The sequence below is a fragment of the Mixophyes fleayi genome, chromosome 12 (genome assembly GCF_038048845.1).
Source record: "Mixophyes fleayi isolate aMixFle1 chromosome 12, aMixFle1.hap1, whole genome shotgun sequence".
Taxonomy (NCBI): domain Eukaryota; kingdom Metazoa; phylum Chordata; class Amphibia; order Anura; family Limnodynastidae; genus Mixophyes; species Mixophyes fleayi.
In genome coordinates, this window is record NC_134413.1 from 74,292,257 (window position 1) to 74,320,167 (window position 27,911).

The 27,911-nt window shown below is 45.4% G+C and overlaps 1 protein-coding gene across 1 annotated transcript in view; it reads left to right on the forward strand.

Moving 5' to 3' along the window:
- The first annotated feature begins 10,230 nt into the window (after nt 1-10,230).
- LOC142108371 (Fc receptor-like protein 5) overlaps nt 10,231-27,911 on the forward strand; it is a 38,789-nt gene continuing 21,108 nt past the window's right edge. The window contains exons 1-3 of the mRNA XM_075191996.1: nt 10,231-10,433; nt 17,893-17,999; nt 23,316-23,576. Coding sequence (XP_075048097.1) covers nt 10,231-10,433; nt 17,893-17,999; nt 23,316-23,576 — 571 coding nt within the window. The remainder of the gene's footprint in view (nt 10,434-17,892; nt 18,000-23,315; nt 23,577-27,911) is intronic.

The following is a 27,911-nucleotide window of genomic DNA, read 5'->3' on the forward strand; positions in this document are numbered from 1 at the left end:
TTGCCCTAACAGCAGCCTTTCAAGATGGTATGTGATATGGAAATGCCACAAGTCCCTTTCCTCTTTGGGGGTAGATTGCACCCTACACTTACATAGAAAGTTTTAAAAAGATGTTATCGGCATCATCTTCAGCTTCATCCTCACCCTCATCAGTGTTATCGTCATCATCACAGACTATCAATTCATCGCCGCTTGAATCCGCCATTAGAGAACAGTCAGTGCTTGCATGTCTTGGATGGTGAAGGCCTTCCTCGTGGAAGATGTAGTTCATTTTTATAAACATCATTTTCTCCACATTTTTGGGAAGTAACCTTCTACGGCGATCACTGACTAAGTTCCCTGCTGTGCTGAACACTCGTTCAGAGTACACACTGGAGGGTGGGCAGCTTAGGTATTGCAAAGCAAGTTTGTACATGGGTTTCCAAATAGCTTGCTTTTCTTCCCAGTAAGGAAAGGGACTGTCTGACATTTCCATATCAACTACCTCTTGAAAGTAATCCTCCACCATCCTTTGCATGTTTATACTCATATTGGATGGACTTATGGGCAAAGTGACACTTTTTTTTGAAAAATCCTTCAAACCAGCCCAGATGTTAAATTGTTCTCGTCTGCCCCCTGTGTCTTCCCTGCTTCTTTTTTGGAAATTTAATTTTTTACGAGCAACAGCTTGAGAAAGTGAAGGAGGACACGTCGTCAAGCCGAGGCCCAGTTCAGCGGCCAACTTGCTGAGCAATAGCTCCTTGCAAAAGTTCACATCTCGCTCATTTACAAGTAAAGACTCAATGTAGGTTTTAAACCTTGGATCAAGCACAGTGGCCAAAACGTACTGATCCGAGTTCAAGATCTTAATAACTCGAGGATCATTGTGAAGCGAATTAAGTACTTGATCGACAAGGCCAACATACTTTGCTGAATTGCTTGCTTTCAGCTCCTCCTTCATTTTCTCAAGCTGCTTTTCCAATAGTCTAATTAAAGGAATGACTTGGCTCAAACTAGCAGAGTCTGCACTGACCTCACATGTCACAACTTCAAATGGTTTCAGCACCTTGCACAGCACTGAAAGGATTCCCCACTGTGCAAGAGTGAAATACATCCCCCCTCCTTTCCCAATGTCATGACTTGTGCAATATGCTTGGATGGCTTTGCGCTGTTCCTCCATCCTCTGAAGCATGTACAGGGTGGAATTCCACCGAGTTACCACCTCTTGCTTAAGTTGGTGGCAGGGCAAGTTAAACTGCTCTTGGAGCTGCTGTAATCTCCTACATGCTGTGGCTGAATGCCTGAAATGGCCTGAAATTTTACGGGCCACCGAAAGCATCTCCTGCACCTCACGGTTGTTTCGTAGGAAGCTCTGCACCACCAAGTTGATGGTGTGAGCAAAACAGGGAATATGTTGGAAATCACCCAGCTGTAATGCTCGCACTATATTGTTGGCGTTATCTGAAATGACATACCCTGGGGAGAGTCCGAGTGGTATAAGCCATGCATCAATCACATCTCTCAGTTTGCGTAACAAATTGTCAGCCGTATGCCTGTTAGTGAAGCCGGTGATACAAAGAGTGGCCTGCCTGTGACAAATGTTACGTAGTGGTGTACATGCTGCTGCTGTTCCTGCTGGTGAAGGTGAATGACCAACCCAGTGGGCTGTCACAGTCATATAGTCTTTGGTTTGGCCACTTCCACTTGTCCACATATCTGTGGTTAAGTGAACAGTGGGCAGAATGGCATTTTTCAGCGCAATCTCTACATTTTTACACACTTTTTGGTATAGTTGTGGAATAGCTTTACGGGAGAAATGGTGTCGCGATGGAATTCTGTAACGCGGACACAAAACCTCAATTAACTGTGAAAAACCAGCTGCGTTTATGGTGGAGATTGGACGCAGATCTAACACTAACATTGCAGCCATGGCGTCTGTGATTCGCTTGGTGACTGGGTGACTGCTGTCATATTTGCTTCCCCTCGCAAAGGATTGTTTCACAGTTAATTGCTGAAATGTAGGACTGCTCATTTTATTCACCTGCCTCTGGGATGACGATTCACCCCCAGCAGCAGCAACAGCAGCAGCAGGACTAACGCTTTCTTCAGAGGAATCAATAATAGTGCCGGAGTCATCCAGCCTTAAGTGGGATGCCGGGCTAACTCCGAGCGCTACTGAGGATATTGATGAGGATGGTGTGGTGGGTGTATTTTGTGGCCGTCGGTATGTCGGTGAGCGGAGGGTCTTAGCTGATGAGGGAGTGCTTGTATTCTTTTGGGAAGAACTTTCAGCTTTTCCCAACACTTTGCCATGAACTCTCGTTAAATGGCGTAACATAGACGAGGTTCCAAGATGGTTAAGGTCCCTCCCTCGACTGACTGTGGCTTCACATACACTACAAATGGCTATACAATTGTTGTCTGGATTTGGGTAGAAATAATTCCACACATAAGAAGTGGATTTTTTTGTTTTATGCCCAGGCATGACAATGGCCTTTTTCTTGTCACGTGCCAGAACTGCTGCCACTGGTGCAGGACTTACACAAACAACCTCATCCTCATCAACATCCTCATTAGCGCCCTCGTCGCCTACACAAATCTCCCCCTCATCCTCTTCTAATTCCAAAGTGGCATCCTCAATTTGGGTATCACCGGCTACACTCGGGCTATTAAGGCACACATCAGCAGAATGCTCACGATTAGACATCCCACTGTTGGATGGACTCTCCACAGGGATTGTTGTCATTTGTGAATCAGAGCAAATATTCTCCTGTAATGCCTCACTGGTATCTTGCAGCTCAGCTTTGACGCGTAACAGTAGTTGTGCACCAATTGTAGGCTGGGTAACTTTTTGGGATCTGCCACTAATAGCCAAAGGTGAAGGCCTCATTCTCTCTTTGCCACTGCGTGTGTAGAATGGCATGCTTGCAATTTTTTTTTTATCGTCACTTAACTTTTGCTCAGTTACACTTCGTTTTCGCTTCAATACAGTAAATTTTTTTTTGGTTTTTGTTTTTTGCACTAATTTGAAAACACTCTGTTGTTTGACATCGCCTTGGCCAGATGACGTACTGGGAACACTAACATCAGGACTGGTGACAGAACCTGGTTGCTCATTTAGATCATATGTGGACTGCTTTGAATCCATTGCGTAGATACTGCTGACAGATATGACTTTTGACAGCCAGAAATATTAATGCACAATTAGGGAGGACACCCCAAAAACACAGAGGAGTGCTAAAATTTATTGAGTAGATACTGCTGACAGATATGACTTTTGACAGCCAGAAATATTAATGCACAATTAGAGAGGACACCCCAAAAACACTGAGGAGTGCTAACATTTATTGAGTAGATACTGCTGACAGATATGACTTTTGACAGCCAGAAATATTAATGCACAATTAGGGAGGACACCCCAAAAACACAGAGGAGTGCTAAAATTTATTGAGTAGATACTGCTGACAGATATGACTTTTGACAGCCAGAAATATTAATGCACAATTAGAGAGGACACCCCAAAAACACTGAGGAGTGCTTAAAATTATTGAGTAGATACTGCTGACAGATATGACTTTTGACAGCCAGAAATATTAATGCACAATTAGGGAGGACACCCCAAAAACACAGAGGAGTGCTAAAATTTATTGAGTAGATACTGCTGACAGATATGACTTTTGACAGCCAGAAATATTAATGCACAATTAGAGAGGACACCCCAAAAACACTGAGGAGTGCTTAAAATTATTGAGTAGATACTGCTGACAGATATGACTTTTGACAGCCAGAAATATTAATGCACAATTAGGGAGGACACCCCAAAAACACAGAGGAGTGCTAAAATTTATTGAGTAGATACTGCTGACAGATATGACTTTTGACAGCCAGAAATATTAATGCACAATTAGAGAGGACACCCCAAAAACACTGAGGAGTGCTTAAAATTATTGAGTAGATACTGCTGACAGATATGACTTTTGACAGCCAGAAATATTAATGCACAATTAGAGAGGACACCCCAAAAACACTGAGGAGTGCTTAAAATTATTGAGTAGATACTGCTGACAGATATGACTTTTGACAGCCAGAAATATTAATGCACAATTAGAGAGGACACCCCAAAAACACTGAGGAGTGCTAACATTTATTGAGTAGATACTGCTGACAGATATGACTTTTGACAGCCAGAAATATTAATGCACAATTATGGGGGACAACCCAAAAGCGCTGGGGAGTGCCAAATATGAAGAAAAAATAATAAACCTCTATCCTCCTCTCTGCACTAGCGATTTTGGTTAGAGCAATTGCAAGAACAATATTGTATTCTTTCTCTGTCCCTGCTCTAATTAGCCTATGACTACACCCTGCTCTCTCCCTCTGTCAAATGGCGATGGATTGCTGTGGAGGCGTGTATTTATAAAGTTGAAGTATCGCGAGAACCGAGTCCCGAGATCCGACGACGTCACAATGACGTTCGGCCTCGATTTGGATTCGGAATTGGCGGGAGAGTACCGAGCTGCTCAGCTCGGTACTCGGATACCCAAAGTTCGGGTGGGTTCGGTTCTCGGAGAACCGGACCCGCCCATCTCTAATTTTTACACACTTTTTAGTATAGTTGTGGAATAGCTTTACGGGAGAAATGGTGTCGTGATGGAATTCTGTAACGCGGACACAAAACCTCAATTAACTGTGAAAAACCAGCTGCGTTTATTGTGGAGATTGGACGCAGATCTAACACTAACATTGCAGCCATGGCGTCTGTGATTCGCTTGGTGACTGGGTGACTGCTGTCATATTTGCTTCCCCTCGCAAATGATTGTTTCACAGTTAATTGCTGAAATGTAGGACTGCTCATTTTATTAACCTGCCTCTGGGATGACGATTCATCCCCAGCAGCAGCAACAGCAGCAGCAGGACTAACGCTTTCTTCAGAGGAATCAATAATAGTGCTGGGGTCATCCAGCCTTAAGTGGGATGCCGGGCTAACTCCGAGCGCTACTGAGGATATTGATGAGGATGGTGTGGTGGGTGTATTTTGTAGCCGTCGGTATGTCGGTGAGCGGAGGGTCTTAGCTGATGAGGGAGTGCTTGTATTCTTTTGGGAAGAACTTTCAGCTTTTCCCAACACTTTGCCATGAACTCTCGTTAAATGACGTAACATAGACGAGGTTCCAAGATGGTTAAGGTCCCTCCCTCGACTGACTGTGGCTTCACATACACTACAAATGGCTATACAATTGTTGTCTGGATTTGGGTAGAAATAATTCCACACATAAGAAGTGGATTTTTTTGTTTTATGCCCAAGCATGACAATGGCCTTTTTCTTGTCACGTGCCAGAACTGCTGCCACTGGTGCAGGACTTACACAAACAACCTCATCCTCATCAACATCCTCATTAGCGCCCTCGTCGCCTACACAAATCTCCCCCTCATCCTCTTCTAATTCCAAAGTGGCATCCTCAATTTGGGTATCACCGGCTACACTCGGGCTATTAAGGCACACATCAGCAGAATGCTCACGATTAGACATCCCACTGTTGGATGGACTCTCCACAGGGATTGTTGTCATTTGTGAATCAGAGCAAATATTCTCCTGTAATGCCTCACTGTTATCTTGCAGCTCGGCTTTGACGCGTAACAGTAGTTGTGCACCAATTGTAGGCTGGGTAACTTTTTAGGATCTGCCACTAATAGCCAAAGGTGAAGGCCTCATTCTCTCTTTGCCACTGCGTGTGTAGAATGGCATGCTTGCAATTTTTTTTTTATCGTCACTTAACTTTTGCTCAGTTACACTTCTTTTTCGCTTCAATACAGTAAATTTTTTTTTGGTTTTTGTTTTTTGCACTAATTTGAAAACACTCTGTTGTTTGACATCGCCTTGGCCAGATGACGTACTGGGAACACTAACATCAGGACTGGTGACAGAACCTGGTTGCTCATTCAGATCATATGTGGACTGCTTTGAATCCATTCTGAGCGCAAACCACTGAGGAGTGCTAAAAATTATTTAGTAGATACTGCTGACAGAAATGACTTTTGACAGCCAGAAATATTAATGCACAATTAGGGAGGACACCCCAAAAACACTGAGGAGTGCTAAAAATTATTTAGTAGATACTGCTGACAGATATGACTTTTGACAGCCAGAAATATTAATGCACAATTAGGGAGGACACCCCAAAAGCACTGAGGAGTGCTAAAAATTATTTAGTAGATTCTGCTGACAGTTATGACTTTTGACAGCCAGAAATATTAATGCACAATTAGGGAGGACACCCCAAAAGCACTGAGGAGTGCTAAAAATTATTTAGTAGATACTGCTGACAGAAATGACTTTTGACAGCCAGAAATATTAATGCACAATTAGGGAGGACACCCCAAAAGCACTGAGGAGTGCTACAAATTATTTAGTAGATACTGCTGACAGATATGACTTTTGACAGCCAGAAATATTTATGCACAATTATGGGGGACACCCCAAAAGCGCTGGGGAGTGCCAAATATGAAGAAAAAATAATAAACCTCTATCCTCCTCTCTGCACTAGCGATATTGGTTAGAGCAATTGCAAGAACAATATTGTATTCTCTGTCCTTGCTCTAATTAGCCTATGACTACACCCTGCTCTCTCCCTCTGTCAAATGGCGATGGATTGCTGTGGAGGCGTGTATTTATAAAGTTGAAGTATCGCGAGAACCGAGCCCCGAGATCCGACGACGTCACAATGACGTTCGGCCTCGATTTGGATTCGGAATGGGCGGGAGAGTACCGAGCTGCTCAGCTCGGTACTCGGATACCCAAAGTTCGGGTGGGTTCGGTTCTCGGAGAACCGGACCCGCCCATCTCTAATAGAAATACTCCTAAATATGAATATCTAGGAGTATTCTCCAGCGTCCACATTTACACAGTCTCTGCTGCTCCCTCTTGCTTGTTCTTGCAGCTTCTTGTGATAATGCAAAATGTTAACAAACCCTGAACGATTAAGCTCTTGAGTTCAAACACAACGCTCCATTATGGCCAGATAAATCTACCCCACAGCACAGCCATATAGCAATAAAAAAATCTGATAAATTGTTGTGAAAGAACTATAATTTAAGATAAACATCTACCAACCCCATCCGACTAATATTTAACATTCAGATAACAGAGGGCGGGGATTCGCCCGATGTAACATAAACACTGAGGGGGCAGGTAAAAGAAAAGAAAAGTATAGCAAGAGTTAACTCCACCGGGGGGCAGGGGTCAGCCAATCAGTGGGGAGGTAGGGGGCAGGATTATAGTGGGGGAAAGCAGGATAAGGCCAGGTACTGGCAGTCAGCTTCCCCTTTCACTGCTGGAGAGTTTATGGAGTGAGTCCTTCGTCTTACCTGCTCTGCTGTCCTGGTGTGAGTTTTCGGGTGAGCACCTGGCCTTCTCTGCTGTCCCGGTGAGTATTACTGTGCTATTTGTTCAAGTCTTACACTGCATTTGTGGTGTTATTGTATTGTATTGTTGGCATTATATTGTATTGTATTGTATTGCTGGTCTCTTCTAGTTTCCCCCTTGCTCTCTGCTCAGCTTATATCTACATTTCCTTCCCCTTTTGGCTGCATTCCTTCCCTCCATTCTTGCTATACCCGACCCTCCTTCCCTTCCTGCTCCTTTTCCCTTTTTTGCCCCCTTTATCCTGCACTTTTTCCCCCTTTTTACTCCTTGATTTGCTGCCCTTACTTGCTTTCCTCCCATCCCTTATCTCCTCCCCCCCCCCCTGTTTCACCGGCCAGCCCGTAGAATAAGTCACCATGCTCAGAGACAAGCGGGCAGGACCCCCCCCCCCCTCCACCTCTTAGAGGCCACTACCCCCACAGCAGTTGCTGCACAGCGGAGAGCGCAAACCCAGGGCTCTCCGCTGTGCATTATTCCCTCCTCCCCCTCAATTCCAGGGCCGGGGAGACGGAGAGGCGTGGGCAGCATCTGCGCATGCGCGGCGCCGCGATCACGCACAGGCGCGGGCAACTGAATTAGCGGTGGCCATTTTAGAGGAGGGCGCGCCAGGAGCGCCCGGCCGCCGCTCCACTGCCACCAATGCGTTTATCGCTGACAATCCCCTCCCCCCGACCAGGCTGGGTTTGGGAAGGGAAGCGCTGCAGGCTCTGCTGGATTACATATAAACACAGGAGATGGCCCCCGTAGCGCCCCCCATAGACCAACAGCAAAGGATAAAAGCATTAGTGTGGCCACCGTTCCCCCCCCTTTCACTGGCTAACAACCTGGTACCCTCTGTGTCCCAGAACCCAGACTTGGGGACACAGGGCAGCGGTACAGCCTCTCCCACCTCTCAAGTCCTCCCCCAATCTCAGCCCCCCTCCCTGCCTGCATGCCGTCAGAGGCCCCTAGCAAGGGGCAACAGGGAGGTACCCCCCTTCCACTGCAGCAGCAGTTGGGCCCCATCCCACCAGAGGCACCAACAGCAGTTGTTCCCCCCCATCCTCCCCCAGTACGCCCCCCCCTTAGCACCCCCTTACCCCCCTGCACCATACCATTTCCTCCCTCGGCTGCTAACCCCCCAGGCACCCCGGCCCCCCGCATGGTCCCCTCTTCCTTTCCCTCCGCCGTGCTTCACGGCCACCCAGCCACGTCCTGGCCACCTTTCGTAGGTCACCCCCCACCCTTGGCCTGTGGGTCAGGGTGCTAATCCCACGCCTTTTCCCGCTTTCGTCCATCCCTCCTTCCCCTGGCTGAGCGGCACCTCGGGCTGGGCTCTGCATAGCCAGGGGCTCCCTCCCTTTCCTTGCCCCATTGTGGACCCAGCCCTCAGCCTTACTACCTGCTATCCCCCCACCCCCTCTATCTATGCTCCTTAATTTTCCATTCCTCCCTGTCCCAGCAGTTACGGTTTAACCACAGGTGCCTTTGCTTCCACAGTTTCCGTCGCGCCCGCTCTCCCAGGGGCGGATTGCACGCAGACATCTGCGTTAGCCCCTTTAGTGGCATCAGGTTCCCAGAACGTGCAGTTGGTTGCCGGAGGGCCCGGCGCATTGCAGGGTCAGACGTCCTCTCTGACGGGTTCTCGGGTCACCCCTCGCACTAAATTTAGTTCCCCCAACTGAGCAAGCCGGCGCAGGTTCGGTTCCTGAACCCAGATTATTAACGCATAATACAGATCCGTCAGTGCTTGCAGGGTCCTCTGCTCCCGGTCCAGGGAGCTCTCTTTCTGTTTCCTCCTCTGCAGGTTCCAAACGCATACGTCATCGGGACGGGGGTCGTGGCGCGCTTCTTATGCGGCCGCGGCAGGAACATCACCAGGAGCAAACGGTGGTGGCCGCGAGCCAGTCGGTGAGCATGCCAGTGGGATGTCGGGCATGAGCTCTGAGTCCGGCTCTTCTTCCTTTGAGAGTGAGGTTCCAGCAAGGTCCAGGAGTTTGGACACAAGGTGGATAAGGCTGCTGGAGAGGAAGTTGAGTGGTACCCGCCGGGGAGCGGTGGTGGTGAATAACAGCCTCAGTAACAGGTTGACGGGTGATGATGTGGTGCGCTGTTCCAACACAGCAGTCCCGCGGGACATGAGAAACAGGGTGCGTGACAGATACGCACGGGCCGGTTTGTATATATGTTTGCCATTACCAACAAGGCTAAGGCTGATTTGGCAGCAGCAATGTCACGCTCTGGCGTGGGTAAGGAGGTTGATGGAGTTTTGCCAATTGTTTGGAGCAGGGTGCGTGACAGATACGCACAGGCCGGTTTGTATATATGTTTGCCATTACCAACAAGGCTAAGGACGATTTGGCAGCAGCAATGTCACGCTCTGGCGTGGGTAAGGAGGTTGATGGAGTTTTGCCAATTGTTTGGAGCAGGGTGCGTGACAGATACGCACGGGCCGAGTTGTATATATGTTTGCCATTACCAACAAGGCTAAGGACGATTTGGCAGCAGCAATGTCACGCTCTGGCGTGGGTAAGGAGGTTGATGGGAGTTTTGCCAATTCTTTGGAGGGTTTCCTGGTGTCTGCAGCCTGTTATTCGATGAGTAGGCCGGAGGGGCACATGAACATTATAAAGCGCATTATCTTGATACAGGGGATGTATACCGGCTCCAGAGGTAACATGTGGAGACATTAGGACGAGGCATTTCACAAGAAACAAGATGGTTTATTAAGGATGGATTTGGTGTAAGGTTATGGCAACTCCCAAACAGTTTGGCCCGGCCCTTTCGAGGGAGATGTGTTGCATATAACGAGAGTCAGGGTGGCAGAGGAGCGGCCTGTAGGCTTAAGCATGCCTGTGCCGCGTATGGAGGAGGGCATCCCAGAAGGGTATGTCCTAGGAGGAGCGGCCCAGGTGCCACGGATAGACCCACCGCAAGTGCTCCTGCGAGTTAAGGCCTTTTCTTCTATTGCATTGTCTGAGCTGGATAAACGGCTAGGTTGTTACCCCAATAGACCGGATTCTGAGTTTTTAAGGGTTGGTGTTAAGCATGGGTATAAATTGCTGGTAAGTGGATCTGTACATGTGTGGTCTACCATGAACCTAAAATGAGCTCTAGAGTTGCCTTTGGTTGGGCAGGAGAAAGTGAATAAAGAGGACGAGTTGTGCAGAATGTGCGGTCCCTCTCCTACCCCCTCCCCCCCTCCCCGGTTCAGGGCTTGGTCATTTCCCCGGTGGGCTTAGTACCAAAGAAGAAGGTGGAAGTTTAGGCTGATACAGCATCTGTTTAACCCACATTGTATGTCCGTGAGTGACGTGTTTGCAGAATCTGAGTGCTCGGTGGGGCCGGGGCGTTGCTGGCAGAGCTGGATGATGAGTCAGCATTTAGGTTCCGCCTTTGCTTGCATCTTCGTGTAAAAACATGGGTGTTCGGTTGCCAGATGGCTATTATGTGGATGAATCTGTCTATGGGAGGTTCAATGTCTTGCACAAATTTTGAGTGTTTCAGTAATTTTACCCATTGGTGTGTTGTTACGGGGACGGGGCATCAAAAGGTGGCCCATTACCTGGATGATTTCTTGTCATTGGGCCAAGTGGGTCCACGGTGTGTCGGGAATTGTCGTTTTCCGCTCAGTCAAGGTTAGAACTATGGGAGTTCCTGTGGCGGCAGACGAATCGGAAGGTCCGTCAGAGAGATTGTCATACCTGGGTAGTGGAATGGACACTAGAGCAGGGTGCTGTAGGTGGCCCAGGGAGAGAGTGGCTAAGTCGAAGGGTGTCATTGTCTCGTTGCAGGGCAAGAGTAAGGCTCAGTTAAAGCACGTTCCATTCTCGCTTGGTCTACTTAACTTTGCTTGTCGCGTTATCCCCATGGGTAGGGTTTTTTGGCAGGAAGTTGGAGAGAGCTACAGTTGGTGTTTTAAGCTTGTTATCTGGTGAGGATATCCTAGGAGATTAGGGACGATCTGGTCATGTGGCGTTTGTTTTGGTTAACTTCAATGGGGTTTGTGGATGTTGCCTGACGCCAATAATGTGGAGCTGCACTTGTTTACGGATGCGGCTGGCTCATATGGGTTTGAGGCTTACCTGGACAGGGAGTAACGTGCCGCTGATTGGCCCCTTTTGTGGCGTCAAGAAGGTTTCATGAGGAATGTCTGGTTTCTGGAGCTGTTCCCAATTGTTGTAGCAATGGAATCGTGGTTTAATCGCCACGGCGATAAGAATAGTTTCCAGTTGTGATAATTTTGGGGTAGTGCAGTCTATCCGTCCGCTAGCCCCTGGGGCTAATGTGATTGGTGTTTTATGCCCTGGCTTTGTCTGGCAGATTGTAAGGCGGTACAGTGGACCTTGTAAAACATACGATAGCAACGGGTACCTTGTAGAAATATCAGTTGGCTTGGCAGTCCTGGGGAGGGTCCTGTTCATCAAGGGAGACAGAAAATAAGCCTGATCAGCAGCGTATACTGTTTTTTGTGTGGCATTGTTTTCATGTGGGTAAATCGAAGCCCTATTTGGTGTCGGCTTTGGCAGGTCATTACTTCTTTCTGTAGTGCACGGTGGTCAGGATGTTGCCAAGCAGGTTTTGGCTCGCAGGGCATTAGGGGTTGAGCTAGAATTCCTCCTGCGTTGGAAGTCAGACGTAGGCCCATTGACAGAGATGGTTGGCTGGTCTTGTGAACATCATCCCGGCGGTAGCTAGCGATGCTTTTGAGGCTGCTTTGTTTAGGTTGTCGGTTGCTATGGCCTTTTTTCGGAACATTCAGAATAAGTGAACTGGTGGATCGGGTCAGGGTTATGTCACAAGAATGTTGTGGTAAGAGCGATAGCATGGCGTGTAAATACATAGATCAAAGACAGATCCGCTGGGGAGAGAGCGGTGGAGTACTTTGCATCGCAGCAGGAACACTGTAGTTTGGTAGTTTGTCCAATGGAACTTGCTAGGTTGTATTCGGTCATGCCCCCCCCTCCCCTGGTGGTAATTGGCTTAGACACCGAGATGGGTCCCCCATTGCAAGGTACTTATTGTTCAGCTGTCTTTAAGTAGTGCGCTGCGAAGCTTGGCTTAGTGCCGCAGGTTAGGGGCTCATTCCTTCAGAGTAGGAGCAGCTACAGTGGCGGCTGAAGTAAGCGATTCAGAACCATCTATTATGGTGGTGGGAAGGTGGAACTGAAAGTGTTTTAGGAAATATGTTCGTCCACCTATTGAACTTTAGCGTATCGCTGCTATTTCAGGAGGTTGACCCATGACATGGGTTGTTTACCTTGTTGAAAGGAGGCGCGGAGGGTTTCGCCATTTTCTTTTCTCCGGGGGCCTGATTGGCTGTTGGCACCCGGGGTTTCTGGTTTTACCTCCGCAAGTGGGTCACCCTATCTCGCACAAACAGTGGTGTGCCTTTCCGCTAGTATTAAGTGTGTATTTCGTCTCTGGTTGACACACATATCAATCCATCTTGCACGTTCCCGGCAGGATGGCAAGAATATTTGGTTGGTGGCCCATTCATTCGTCTTTTGGGCCGGTATAAGTGGGTCCGCTCATAAGTCGGCCAGATCCCCCCAGGCAAGTTCAGTGAGGTGGATAGGTCGCAGGGGGCTTTGTGGGAGTCGCCATTGAAGGTTCTAAGGGATAGCGAGGTCAGGTTTGGACGCCCATCGGTGATTAGAATCCACCTCGGGGACAATGATTTGGGTAAGTGGAAAGGTATAGAGCTCATAGTAAGGATTGGAGCGATTAAACTACATTAGCCAACAGTACGCCTCACATGGTCGGACATCATCCCTAGAATTAGCTGGAAAGGAGCAGACAGGCCAGCCCGTATTGGAAAGGCACGCGGGAAGGTTAACAGGGCGGCGAGGAGAATATTCTCGGAAATAGGGGGCGAGTTTATCTGCTTCCCGGGCATCAGAGCAGGTGTCACAAATTTATATAGACCTGATGGGGTGCATTTGGCAGAGACAGGATTGGCGTGTTTCGTAGAGCAGATTTTCAGTGTTTTGGCTATGAGAGGTCAGTTGGTGGCGGACTTGGGTTCCTAACGGGACCCAGCTTTGGCGGTAAGCAGCCCAGTCAGCAGACAATTGGGTCACATTCATGACGCAGTAGGCACTCTCCCCTAAAGGGAGTGAGCACTTGGGGAGAATACCACTTCGGGGTGATGGGGCTCCGCTTAGGCGGGCGCGCCCCAGCCGTACCCAATCTAGTGGGGCGGATTTGATAGCGCATTGGTCTGCTTATATTGGCCACCTCTTCTTAATATATTGAACATTTCAATAAATTACTGACCTTTCATTTAGCCAAAACAAAGTCTCTGTGTCTTTATTTCATAGTGGTATATTAACTCTGTCAGTAACACTGTAAAGGTTAGATGTCACCCGTTAAGCGGATTATAGTGATCGCTGAGAGCGTCCTTGTAACCGCCATACAATACAGAGCTCAACCCCGCTCCTCCCCCCACAAACTACTCTATTTTTTAAATCTCCCCTCAACCATTTCACTAACTTCCTCCTCAGCCACCCCCAGACATCCAGATTCACCCAGTGACATTCAGGCATAGCTGTCCTCGTCTTTATACATGACAGGCAGCCGGCCAACACATCTGATTGCTGTTAGCTGCCTGTCAGTATGCGCCACAGATCTTAGTACAGTCTTACAAGATGTGGTAATCCTTATCTAACAAGACCAGACTAAGAACTGAAACTCACACTGATAGGTAGCTACCAGCAATCGTATTTGCTGCCAGATGGCCCGTCTTGTAATCGTGAACGGTGAATGAGTTCAGGCAGCTCCGGCGCAGGGACTAAAAAAAACATACCGGTGGGAAATCCAGTGATGCCCCCTGGATTCAGAGCCATAGGCTGCAGCCTCATCGGCCCGATTGGTTCATTAGGCCTGTGTGAGACTCATATATTGGACATTGGAGCTTCTATACTGGATATTGGGACAACTGATATAAATATTGGAGTTACTACACTGGACATCATGGCATGTGGTTTCCATATAAGAGTTTTAATTTGTCAAAATAAGCTCTGCCCTTGGATGCCAACAATGTTGTGTCATTTTATAATAAAACCTGCCTGCCTTACTTATGATAAGGAAAACATTGATTGTTCGGATTATGTTTTACTATAGTTTGTTACATTTATTAATAAAGGAAATCAAGTGCACACCCCCAATTCTGTCTTTACACTAAGACACTGTATTAAGGAGAATCTACTATGACCATCACTCATCTCAAAATACCAGAATAATGTGATTTCATGATTATCTGGAGATACTGAGTCCTATAACTTGTCTATAATAAAGAAATGTTTTCATTTTGTATTATTATACATTGCGCCTCCCTATTTGGTCCTGGCAGCAACATCGGATGAGATCATCTAACTGGATCCCGGGACCTTGAAACTTCAGACTTTAGGTGACATTTTTATGCCAGTGAGGAAGTCAACGGTGGCCCCTCTATTATTGGTTAGTCTAGGGGGATTGGATGAAATAAAATAATAATCGATTCCCTTTAAATACACCTATTGTTTTATGTGGTGTGCACTACTAGTGTTGATGTCATGTTTATTAGATTGATCAGTAATGTTGAAAATTATTTTGTCATCTATGCAATTTATTTCATACGTCTTTCTCTTCTCCTTGAAACTTACTGCCTGAAACAGCTGCCTCATAAAGCACTTCCTGCCATATAAGTTGCCCTTTAATGTTTTCTCTGTTATGTGATGTGTTAGATTGAATTGTTCATATATGTAGATGTGTTATGCTGTCACACATATTAATTACATACAAAAATAAAAAATAAGTAGTTAAGCAAATTTGTGTGTGTTCTGCCATCTACTGGTCAAACTATAAATTGACCTATCCAATAACTCTGCAGAGGTATATTGCCATCTAGTGGTCAAACATCAGAACATTTTTTTGTACTCCCAGTAGTTGGAGAAAGATATTCCAGTTAAAAGTCTACTATGCGCAGGAAGTCCTATCACAAGAAGTGATAATAATTCAACTTAAGGAGTATATGTATGTATTTATTAGTTTCCAGCCAGACAGGTCCTGTAGGGGAAACAAATGACCAGGCCCCTGCACTTAGAGATGGCATACTCGCCAACTCTCCCTGAATGCCAGGGAGACTCCCTGAAATAGGGGTGATCTCCCTCACTCCCTGAAGAGTCTGGCATTCTCCCTGATGCTGAGCCAGTACAAGACGTGGTTGGCTTCCCCATCTGTGGCATGATGACACAGTTCAGAAATTGTGTCCTATGTCCATGTATTGAATTTGATGCCTATGGAGGTGGCCATTTTCATGGAGACCAACATTTAATCAAAGACTGACAGGTAAGACAACATTACTTCAGTAATGGAGACAGAAATGTAAAAGACACTTCAGTCTCTAGAGATTCATTAGCTGATGTTCTTTAACGCATAGTTGACTACTCTCTCGAAATGTCCGGGAGTCTCCCGCACGTCTGGGAGACCTCCCGGGCTGCTGGGAGAGCAGGGCAACCTCCAGGTTCTCGCCCCCGCAATAGATAAGTGGCGGGGGCGGGGCTTAATGATGCATATATTGTATCATCCAAAATGATGCAATTAGTCAAGCCCCGTCCCAGCACACCCACCTCCCCCGGGATCTCCCTGAAGCCAACGAGGAAAAGTTGGCAAGTATGGTCTACTGTCCTATCAGATATGTTGCTGAATTCTGTCTGAGTACCCTACAGCTTTACTCACACTCATCCTATAAGAAACTGCCTCATGTATTTGTGATTTGCTTACTGTATTAGTTATGTCCTATCTGTATTTGTACGATTATCTGGCGCTACGAAATTTGTGGAGCCCTATAAATAATAATTATAGGCACAGTTCTATAGATGGTTTCATTTTTTCTATTTGAATTTCTTTTATAAGGCGTACATGTTGTTGATAAACACATTCAGATATAGGATTGATTCCCTATTCAGCTTTGTACATTTGTCTGCCTCTGTAAAACTATTATTCCTATAAAGGTTTGTGCCTAGAATATATTATATATACTTGTATTGTCGGGTTGTAAGAATACATTAATATATTCACCCAAATAACTAGTAAAGGAACTAATACCCAACGTTATTGGCCTTTCAGGGGGATTAATGAGTGTGAGGATCCACCACAAAGCCAACTATGGACAACAGGTGGCAATGTACCGTCAACACTGACGCTGCAGACTCAGCACATCTGCTAAAGGTCAAGTCTATCAGGACTAAAATACCTCACCTGTATGCAGCCGTTATAAGGCCCTCACTCCTACCAGCTTTGCATGAGCAAAGTTTGGAATTGAGTTTCTCTGTTGGTGATTCAAAGAGTATTATTATGCTTGTCTCTCCGTTGACTTCAGCTTCATCCCTCATGATTCTACCTTCTCCAACCCATCCACTTCAGCTTTATCCCTCATGATTCTACCTTCTCCACCCCCTCCACTTCAGCTTCATCCATCATGATTCTACCTTCTCTACCCCATCCACTTCATCTTCATCCCTCATGATTCTACCTTCTCCAACCCATCCACTTCAGCTTCATCTCTCATGATTCTACCTTTTCCAACCCATTCTCACTTCAGCTTCATCCCTCATGATTTTACCTTCTCCAACCCATCCACTTCAGCTTCATCTATCATGATTCTACCTTCTCCACCCCATCCACTTCATCTTCATCCCTCATGATTCTACCTTCTCCAACCCATCCACTTCAGCTTCATCCCTCATGATTCTATCTTCTCCAACCCATCCACTTCAGCTTCATCCCTCATGATTCTACCTTCTCCACCCCATCCACTTCAGCTTCATCCATCATGAGTCTACCTTCTCCACCCCATCCACTCCAGCTTCATCCATCATGATTCTTCCTTCGCCCATCACGATGCTGCAAACTCCAACCCATCAACTTCAGCTTTAAAGAGAACCTGTTAGTTTTGAGTACAGTAATGGCTGTGTGACCTCTGGGCCACATTTATAGTCAGAAGCAAGAGGCTAAAGGAGGAGATTTGCTCCTGAATAAACCATGTTGCGATGCAAGGGGGGGGGGCAATTTTTTTTTTTTGCATGCATTGAAAATCCTGGCTGCCTTTACATGCAGCACACTTTATTTATACACCACAATGACAGTTGCAGTAGAACATGTCTCTCCCTACTCTAAATCTGTCCGCATATTTTAGTTTTGCACCCCGGCGGTGCAACATGGTTTTGCCAAGGTGGAGATGTACTCCTTTGTTTGCTTCACTTGTATCTCTACATGACACCATTTGAGAAGAGGCCATAGAGAGAACATAGAAAATCAGCGCAAACTGCAGGCATATACTCCAACTGGCCTTCTGAGTTGGCTGCCTACTGATATCTAATATTACAGACCAGCTCATATTATAATGTGCAACTTTTATAGTATAATGAATGGAGTCTGCATGAGAGAAAAAGCCTTTATCTACACAGCTGCGGTCATATTATTAGAATGGTTGCGCCATACTCCTTCCTTGTTCTTGTAATGTACAGGAAGATACATTCAGATCTTATCTTCTGCTTTATACCAGTCCGTGAGATCTTTATCTGCATTCTCCAGCCGGTCACCATGTACACAGAGACCTTCATCTTCTTCCTCTGTAAGTATAGTGATCTGTAATCAGTGTCTTGTCTGATTTCCAATAGATAATTGTATCTCTGCTGTGTAACATAATAAGAGCATATTCAATAACATGATGTATACAGGGGTGTAACTAGAGATGACTGGGCACCAGAGGAACATTCTGAATGGGACCCTCATCACCCCAGAAACACTGTCATCCATTACCACGTATGCAATGTCTTGTCTTTGTCTATTTTCTGTAGGACAGACATACAGACTGTGATCTCATGTTTTGTGAATATTATTAAATTATTTTTGTTACTAAAAGGTAATATATGATTTATTATTAAATAAAACTTTATACTTTTTATTTAAAATGGAATGACTAGGACAAATTTTGTTAAATGGGGCACTGGTCAAAATATAATAAACATATTAAAACTGCTAATGAATTTCTGATGTACTTTTATGTGCTATGAAGGACTCTATTCACATATAGCACAGTGTGTCCCTATGTTCTCTCTCAAGTGGAGGAAGCATAGAATTTCCCATACTATGTACAATGACAGATTGTTCTAAGCTTTGTTCATACCACTAACACAACCAATATGCTTCAAATGATTTTATCGTAACTGGATAAAACCTCATGGGGCCCTAGGCAAGATACTGATGTGGGACCCTCCTCACATTCCTCCCTGTGAAAATAGGGCCCTCACTTAGTGCTGACAGTGTAAAAAATGTCCCACATCCAGGGCATCTTCTCTCCTCTGCAGTCCTGACACACTCATTTTCTGTGTACTTCCAACTACATCTCATCCCTCCTCTGTGGAGGTGACACTTCACTTGTTTGGGCTCTGACACTCTTTCTCTAGTGCCCTGCTCATCCCTCCTCTGAAGGGCTGACTTCTACCTTGGATGCTACTACACCCCAAGATAACGTTAATACACCCATCCGCCACCCCATATAACATTAATACCCCCTGTCACGAAACCGTTGGACATGTACTTTTTATTCCCATGTTCCCCTAGAGTGTTTGCCCTAGCACACATTATGACTGTGTATTCCGTATGTGTGTTTTCATTACCATAGCATGTCTGTGCTCACCCCCATTCTGTGTTTGAATATTAGCTTTAAGATTGGTACTATATGAGATTGTGTCATATTATCTATAACACTGTAGGTGAGGTAAGCATGTTAGTCCGAGGGCTTCCTATAGTTCACTTATGACTGTGTGTATTCTAGGTCTGCAGAAACAATACATCAATAATTATATTATCAGGTAGACCAGACTATTGTTTAACAGAGGCTATCTTTGTTTACCTAAACAACAGGAGATGTAGCTAGGGGTAGTGTCCCCTTCTCTATTATTAACTAGTCAGGCAAGTGTTATGTTTAAAACACAATGGAGTGAATAGTCATCATTACAATATGCCGTAACCATTTATATAGATTGTGTATAGTTGGCTCTGCTATTTACATTGCTAGTTACCCACACGATACAGGCTAGAAATGAGAAACGGTAATATTGTACTTTTAGCTACATCTGTAGGCAAACGAGACAATGTTTAGCAGTGTATTCACAAGCCAGACCTGGTGGTTTTCTGTGTCTGATTTAAGCACCTTAATTAGGAAATGTGTATTGTATTCCTATGTCTGAATATCCTAAGACACAGCAGACAGTCAACACACCCCTACAGCCTGAGGTTATTCTGTGGGTGTAAGATAGAGCAGTGGAGTGTTGGAGGGGGAGGGGGAGGTGTTATGATAGATAGGGGGTGTTTTTCATGTGCTACATGAAAAAACAGTCAGTATTTAACTTTATGTGCAAAACAGAATACTAATTTGCACCCCTTGCATTGTAACATGGTTTTGTCCAGGAGACTGAAATAACAAGTTTCTCAAGTTAAGATCCTTAATGAATCAGGCCCTAGATCTAGTATAGTGTATAGTGGCCAATAGAAAATAAATGGTTGAATGAGTCTCCCCAATAGCCCAGATTTTCACAGGACAGTCTCAATTTGCTGCAGACCAAGAGGGTAGGAGGGGATAAATAATTTAGGGGTGTGGTTTCAGTAAATAAGGGCACGGTTGGGGCAGATCAGTCTATGGTTGGCCGTAGCTGGGTGTATCTGGGGGTGGCCACATACTGTCCCAATATTATGATCTGCACTGATGGGAGGTATGGTGACTCATGATGGTAGGTATGGTGACTCATGATGGGAGGTATGGTGACTGATGATGGGAGGTATGGTGACTCATGATGGCAGGTATGGTGACTCATGATGGGAGGTATGGTGACTGATGATGGGAGGTATGGTGACTGATGATGGGAGGTATGGTGACTCATGATGGGAGGTATGGTGACTCATGATGGGAGGTATGGTGACTGATGATGGGAGGTATGGTGACTCATGATGGCAGCTATGGTGACTGATGATGGGAGGTATGGTGACTGATGATGGGAGGTATGGTGACTGATGATGGGAGGTATGGTGACTGATGATGGGAGGTATGGTGACTCATGATGGGAGGTATGGTGACTCATGATGGGAGGTATGGTGACTGATGATGGGAGGTATGGTGACTCATGATGGCAGCTATGGTGACTGATGATGGGAGGTATGGTGACTCATGATGGGAGGTATGGTGACTCATGATGGGAGGTATGGTGACTCATGATGGGATGTATGGTGCCTCACGATAGGAGGTATGGTGACTCATGATGGGAGGTATGGTGACTGATGATGGGAGGTATGGTGACTCATGATGGGAGCTATGGTGACTGATGATGGGAGGTATGGTGACTCATGATGGGAGGTATGGTGACTCATGATGGGAGGTATGGTGACTCATGATGGGAGGTATGGTGACTCATGATGGGAGGTATGGTGACTCATGATGGGAGGTATGGTGACTCATGATGGTATGTATGGTGCCTCACGATAGGAGGTATGGTGAATAGTAAAGTATTGTGTGTATATCTCACTGATCTCCCTGTATAATGTGATGTATTACAGGAGCTGCGGATAGACCTGTGGTGAACTTCACTCCAGACTGGAACAAGATATTCACAGGAGAGTCTATGACACTGACATGTGATGTGGGGTCTACTGTACAAGGAGATCTGACATATTACTGGTACAGAGATACTCATAAGATATATGAAGGGATAAATCCATCCATTAAAATTCCTTATGCACATATATCACACAGTGGGAATTACTGCTGTGAGACCAGTACTAGTGGTAGAAGTGACTCTGTCAGACTGGATGTCAGTGATGGTGAGTACATCTAATAGTTTTATCCTGATTACAGATGTAATGAGAATGTTTCACTCATCCACTTTAATACTGAAGAAATGGTGTTTTTTAAGATATGAACAGTCACCTGAGCCGTGTAAGATGCAAAAATAAGTTTTCTTGACGAGTCCATGGATGTCCATAAATAGACCAACCCTAAGTCCAGGAATGTCATTCTCCCACCAGTTAGTCCATAACGTGCGATCAAGGGGGCTGTTCCCCACCACCCAGGCAATGAAAAGTTTCCAGGAGAAATCTGTGTCCCTAGAGAGCAGAATAAGGAATCCATAAAGACAGTATACTGTATGTGTTTGTAGCATAATTAAAGGGGTTCTCCACCTCCAGAGAACTTCTCAATATAATTAGAGTCTGACGCCCATATAACACTTATGTTGGGATCCCACTGTTACCATAAATAAGGAATTAAATGGATGGCCCCAGCTGCCTGGATGAACTTTGCAAGGAGTTATATAATGGTGGACACGGAGGTAATCTAACCCTTGTGATTGGACACAATTTGAGTGGACCTGCGGTTATCCAATCAGAAGGGGCAGATTACTTACCAGCTTTATGTCATTTACCATCATTGTGTGATAATCAATTCAATGATGTCTTCAGTAGAGCTTTTATTTAAAGCACCATGTGCTTAGCGTTGTTAGAAGGGTCTCCGTTGTGCCTGTAGAAGGAGTAACCAGAGACCAGTAGCAGAGGAGGGCGCGATGTTCTGGTCGCTGGCTCGTTTATTCATTAATATGTCTGATTCAACTGGCGTAAGTGCAATCGCTATTAAAGGTGTTACATTTATCAAGAGCTTTCTCTATCTTCAGCGCTCTCCATTATTTTATGAGGGAAACAGATAGACAACTGCTTGGGGGTCAGTACTTTAAGTTTCATGCAGAACTACCTCAGCCAGGGCCGGCGCTGCCATTAGGCAAACCTGGATGATTGTCTAGGGCGCTAATGGTTAGGGGGCTCCTAAAACACGGAATGCTGGCAGCTGACATGAAGGAGCAACCAGCAGCTCTTACATGTGAAGTGGCCGCTGCTCCTATAATGTCATAGCCAAGAGCCACACCCCCTATCTGAGGAGCTGACCATGCCGCTCCACCTCCTACTTGCCAAGAAGCAGTAAGGGTGGAGTGAGTGTCACTGCCAAGCGGGGGAGGTGCGTCTCGCCTAGAACGCCCCCAGAGCTTGTAATGGCCCTGACCTCAGTTTCTGTGTTTTGGATAAAATAAGCTACATTTTTCTCAACTTAATTCATTGTTGGATGCAAAACCAGATCAGTACAGGGTTGTCTCAAGAAATTCTGGGTACCGAGAAGAAAAGTGTATGCAGACCCCTGCAATCCCACCCCCTCCAAATCACCTCTCTCCATCACTCCAAACCATTATTTTCCGAAGAATAACAAAAGGAAGCCCTTCTAACAATTAACATGCTAAATGGGCCTTTAACGCCTTGGGACGTAGGGCAAGTGCTTCAGCGGCCTTACCCTAGAACTGGGCCTGGCTCAGGACACTTATGCTTTAATGAATCACCCCAATCTCTCATAGAAATACATGCAGGGTTTATCACCTTTGTTACTCACAAATTACCTTTCGAGGACATATTTAATAATATACAGGTAAGTGTATCTAAGTAGCAGAACCAGGAATTGTCCCATCTGTTTCCACAGCCAGAAGATCCCAACACAGGACCTTCAGCAGGACGACTAGAGGACTAGAGATGGGTGACGTTGCTGTGGTTGGGATGATAGAAATGTGAGATATATTGGACCTATAGTTCATTTGTATCTATCATGGTTATTTTATTTCTCTTTAATACAGAGAAAATGATTTAATAATATTTATTATTGTAAGATAACATTTTAAAAGATTATTTTTTAAAAATTCACAGATTGGTTAATTCCCTGTGTATGAAATCTCTGAGACCATCACTAATACAACCAAAGTCTGACAGATTCCAAACTGCAACAAATAGTTTTGCTCCTCTGTGTAGAGGTCGGTGAGTGTTACCTTCTGTAAATCACATCTTATATCCCTTTGTGTTTCAGGTTTGGGCATCCTGCAGACACCTCCCAGGGTTTATGAAGGTGACAACCTGATTATACGATGTCACCATCGTCCTGGATACTCTTCAGGACACACAATATTTTACAAGGATAATGGTGTCATACGGGACTGGGGTCCTGATCCTGTATTACATATCGGAAATGTAGTCGTGAGAACAGCTGGGAAATACAAATGTAATAAAGAAATTCGCGGTAGTTCATGGCAGGGCCAATTTGAAGATGCAGTTTCTATAGACGTCCAAGGTAGGTCCTGTAGAATGTATGTAGTAAAGAGTTACACATTAAATGTTAGCTCAGAACAGACAATTTCTTAGTAATGGTGTAATGTTTATGTCTCATATCGGTGCCACTGAGAGGATACTTGCCACCTACCCTCTGCCAGGCTGCACGTGCATCCTCAGCATAGAATCAGCGATGCCCATGCATCCTGGGGGGAAGTGGGTGAGACACACAGACCAATAAGAAGCTATTTGTCTGCACAGTTACCTGTCTCAGATTTTCCTTACACATCTTTGGATTGGAAAAGGGTTATTGATGGGTTATTAGAGCCCTGAAACTGTTGCCCTGGTAGTGCCCATTAAAGTCTGCCACCACCGAGACCCCGGGAAGACATCGTCCACCTTTGCAGGGGCAGGCTGGGCTGAGGGTCAGGGGGCATCTGTTCCCCCCAGTCCGGTCAAATAGTGGGCTGCCTTTGGCACGATCACTGGGCTACCTGATTTTTTTTCCTTTAAAATGTTCCTAATAGTCTGCTGAGCCTAGTTTTAATGGGACAAAGGCATTTAGGAAAATGCTTTATTCTTATAATAAACATTTTATGCAGTAACGTTGTGTTTCATTTATTTATGGAAACAATAATGTTTATAAATGTAGTTAAAACAAACATTGTATATAAGTTATGTATAACATATAATGCTGTTTATGTACATGTGTTTTTCTTTAATATTTTAATAATAATTGCTCCCTAACCATCGCCTGTGATCTCTGAAGCTTCCTGTTCCCTGCAGTGCAGGTTAAATTCCGATCCAATATCTAAGATCAGTCCTTCTAAAGCACTTAAGTGCTGAGTCAGCACCTCCACAGGTGGAGAGTTTATGCCGGAACTTGCAAGTTCCATAGAAGTGCTAGTGGCCCATGCTAAAGTGCTTGAAAGCTCAGCTACAGATAACAGGTGGCTGTGCACCATCAACACTGACAACTGCAACATTCTTTATCACTTACTGCAATCAGCACTTCTGATAAAGGTAAAGTCATGACTAAGAGACCTCACCAATATGCAGTCGTTTTAAGGCCCTCACTCCTACTAAGCTTTGCATGAGCAAAGTTTGGATTTGTGTTCTCTGTTGGTGCATCAGAGTCTTATTCTGTTTGCCTGTTCATCAACTTTAGCTTTGTCCCATCTGGCTTCTACCTTCTCAAACCCATCATCTGCAGCTTTGTCCATCTGGCTTCTACCTTCTCAAACCTATCGGCTGCAGCTTTGTCCATCTGGCTTTCAGCTTCTCAAACCTATCAACTGCAACTTTGTCCATCTGGCTTTCAGCTTCTCAAAACCCATCGAATTTAGCTTTGTTCATCTGGCTTCCAGCTTCTCAAAACCCATCGAATTTAGCTTTGTTCATCTGGCTTCCAGCTTCTCAAAACCCATCGAATTTAGCTTTGTTCATCTGGCTTCTACCTTCTCAAACCCATCGACTGCAGCTTTATCCATCTGGCTTCTACCTTCTCAAACCCATCATCTGCAGCTTTATCCATCTGGCTTCTACCTTCTCAAACCCATCGTCTGCGGCTTTATCCATCTGCCTTCTACCTTCTCAAACCCATCGACTGCAGCTTTATCCATCTGGCTTCTACCTTCTCAAACCCATCGACTGCAGCTTTGTCCATCTGGCTTCCAGCTTCTCAAAACCCATCGACTTTAACTTTGTTCATCTGGCTTCTACCTTCTCAAACCCATCGACTGCAGCTTTATCCATCTGGCTTCTACATTCTCAAACCCATCGTCTGCGGCTTTATCCATCTGGCTTCTACCTTCTCAAACCCATCGACTGCAGCTTTATCCATCTGGCTTCTACCTTCTCAAACCCATCGACTGTAGCTTTGTCCATCTGGCTTCTACCTTCTCAAACCCATCGACTGCAGCTTTGTCCATCTGGCTTATACCTTCTCAAGCCAATCGACTGCAGCTTTGTCCCTCACTACCAGTCTTCTCAGGACTAAGTGGCTTGACCAGACATGGTGATTGCTACTCCAGTCAAGTGGTTCTCTCCTGGGAGCAGCCAGCACTATGACGCTCCTGACATATGCTCTGCCTTTGAGGCAAGTGATGGGAAGAAGGGTGCTGGTCTGTGAGACATCATAAGGTTCATACATTGGTCATACAATACCCAGATGGCATGATGAGCACCTCAGAAACATTATGTTGTAGAGCAAACATTTTGAACGGCTGTGCACCTTATACGCACAGTATATAATATCTAAATATATAAACATCTGGTAGCACTTCTCAGTAAATGTCTTTCCAACAGTGCATGACAAGACAGAATTCATGCAGCAAATTCCCAAAGGTCTTACTCACTTGGACTTTCTGTTCCCATCATGCTCATAATGTTTCTCCCTATTGTCTGTCATCTGATCAAGATAAATTAGGTTCCAAATATACATGTACTCATATTTCCAATTTTTTCCCTCATCTCCTCTGACAGATGAGAAGAGGGAACACACAGAAATATGAATCCTTAAACGCTTGACCGACATACTGTATTTTCAACCAATACAGGCACAACTCTTATGCTAGAATATTCGCCAGGAGAATGCGACACAGATGGATCCATAACAGAGAAAGAAGACGATCTCTCTAACAGAAAACACATCACATTCAGTATTATCCGTTTAAGCTCCATCATCCCAGGAATGGAGGCAATTGTAGTCACTGTCCCTGTTAGTTTTACAGGCTGGACAGCAGATGGAACAGGTGGTGGCACTTCAGAAACTAGGACAAGGACCCAAACTAAGACAAGGACCCACAGACGTGCCCTTGGAGCTCCTCTGCAAGAACAAGCCATCCTGCCAGTGCCATCTCTGCTTCTTGGAGGAGGACTGCGATAAGAGAACTGGATAACTCAGAGCAATTACTTGACTCCAGTGATGATTCAAGGACTCCAAAGTAAAGTAATGGGACTTGTGGTAACTGTACTCTTTGGCTGTGGCCTCAGCGGACCATTTGGCTTTTCTCTTGGAACAGGAAGATGATTGATAACACTTGCATCCACTGGTCCCTTCCCACTTAACAATCTGTAGCTGAATTTTCCATGTTTGCTGCTATGAAGACTCTTGCTGTGTCCTTGGTCAACACCAGTGGAGATTGTCCAACAAGGCATCTTCAGGGCGTCCAGGGAGCCACTGAGCTCTGCTGTATAAAAAAAAACCTGAACGTTACTGGGGTTATCTGCTTAGTCATAGTCAGACACGCCATCCAAAGGTTTTCTGAACCAGTCTATCCCAGTCATACCGTAACAAATAAACAGCTATATATAACAGCTAGCTAGCATTCTAGATAAAGCTGATGTTCCAAGCATCTTGGTCCCTTAAGAATCCTTCCTATCTCCACCTGATCCACACACTAACCAATTCACAGATATCTTAATCGCTCCTATATCTCCGCCTCACAGCACCCTCCCTGCAGTCAAAGTCCCATATGCTACACGCTAATAGTCCTGCGAGACATGAAAAGGCAAAATATGGTATCACAGATCTGTATATATTAATCCTCAACACCATAGGGCGTCATACGGTAGCACAGAGTAGTATCATTTTTATGGACGGACAGTAGAATTAACATAAAGGTGCACTCTTACCCTCTGCTCTTTGGAAGTACATATAGGTGTAGAACTTTAAACGTCACAGCTGTCCAACCTGCTATCACTTTAAAAAAATATATGGATAACACCCATATCCTTCCACCACCCAGGGCAAATATTTGCCCCATGAATTAATGTACGTTGGGATAAAAACCTGCAAAAGGTGTAAACAAGCGACATCACACCAGAGGAAATATAGCTTTACTCCTACTCTATTCATTCCTGAATGACCCCAAGGGGTATATTTACTAAACTGCGGGTTTGAAAAAGTGGAGATGTTGCCTATAGCAACCAATCAGATTCTAGCTGTCATGTTGTCATGTCTCTGTTAAAAAATACTTTTACTAACCTATAAGGCCATCAACAAAGCTGCACCAACATACATCTCCTCTCTTGTCTCAAAATATCTCCCAACTCGGCAACTCCGTTCTACACAAGATCTGCGTCTCTCATCCACCCTCATTACATCCTCCCATTTCCATTTACAGGACTTTTTTCGGGCTGCACCAAATCTATGGAATTCTCTCCCTCCCACAATAAGACTCTCCTCTGGTCTACAAACTTTTGTAACAGATTCTGGATACTATATTACTAATCTTGATTAGCGCTGGCTTACCTGAGGTGCGGAGTCTAACGATCTCCCCGGTGTTCACCAAGAACCGCCGCAAGGCGGGGTGGGCTTCGCTGCCAGGAGTCGCAGGTCGCGGTCCCCAGGTTC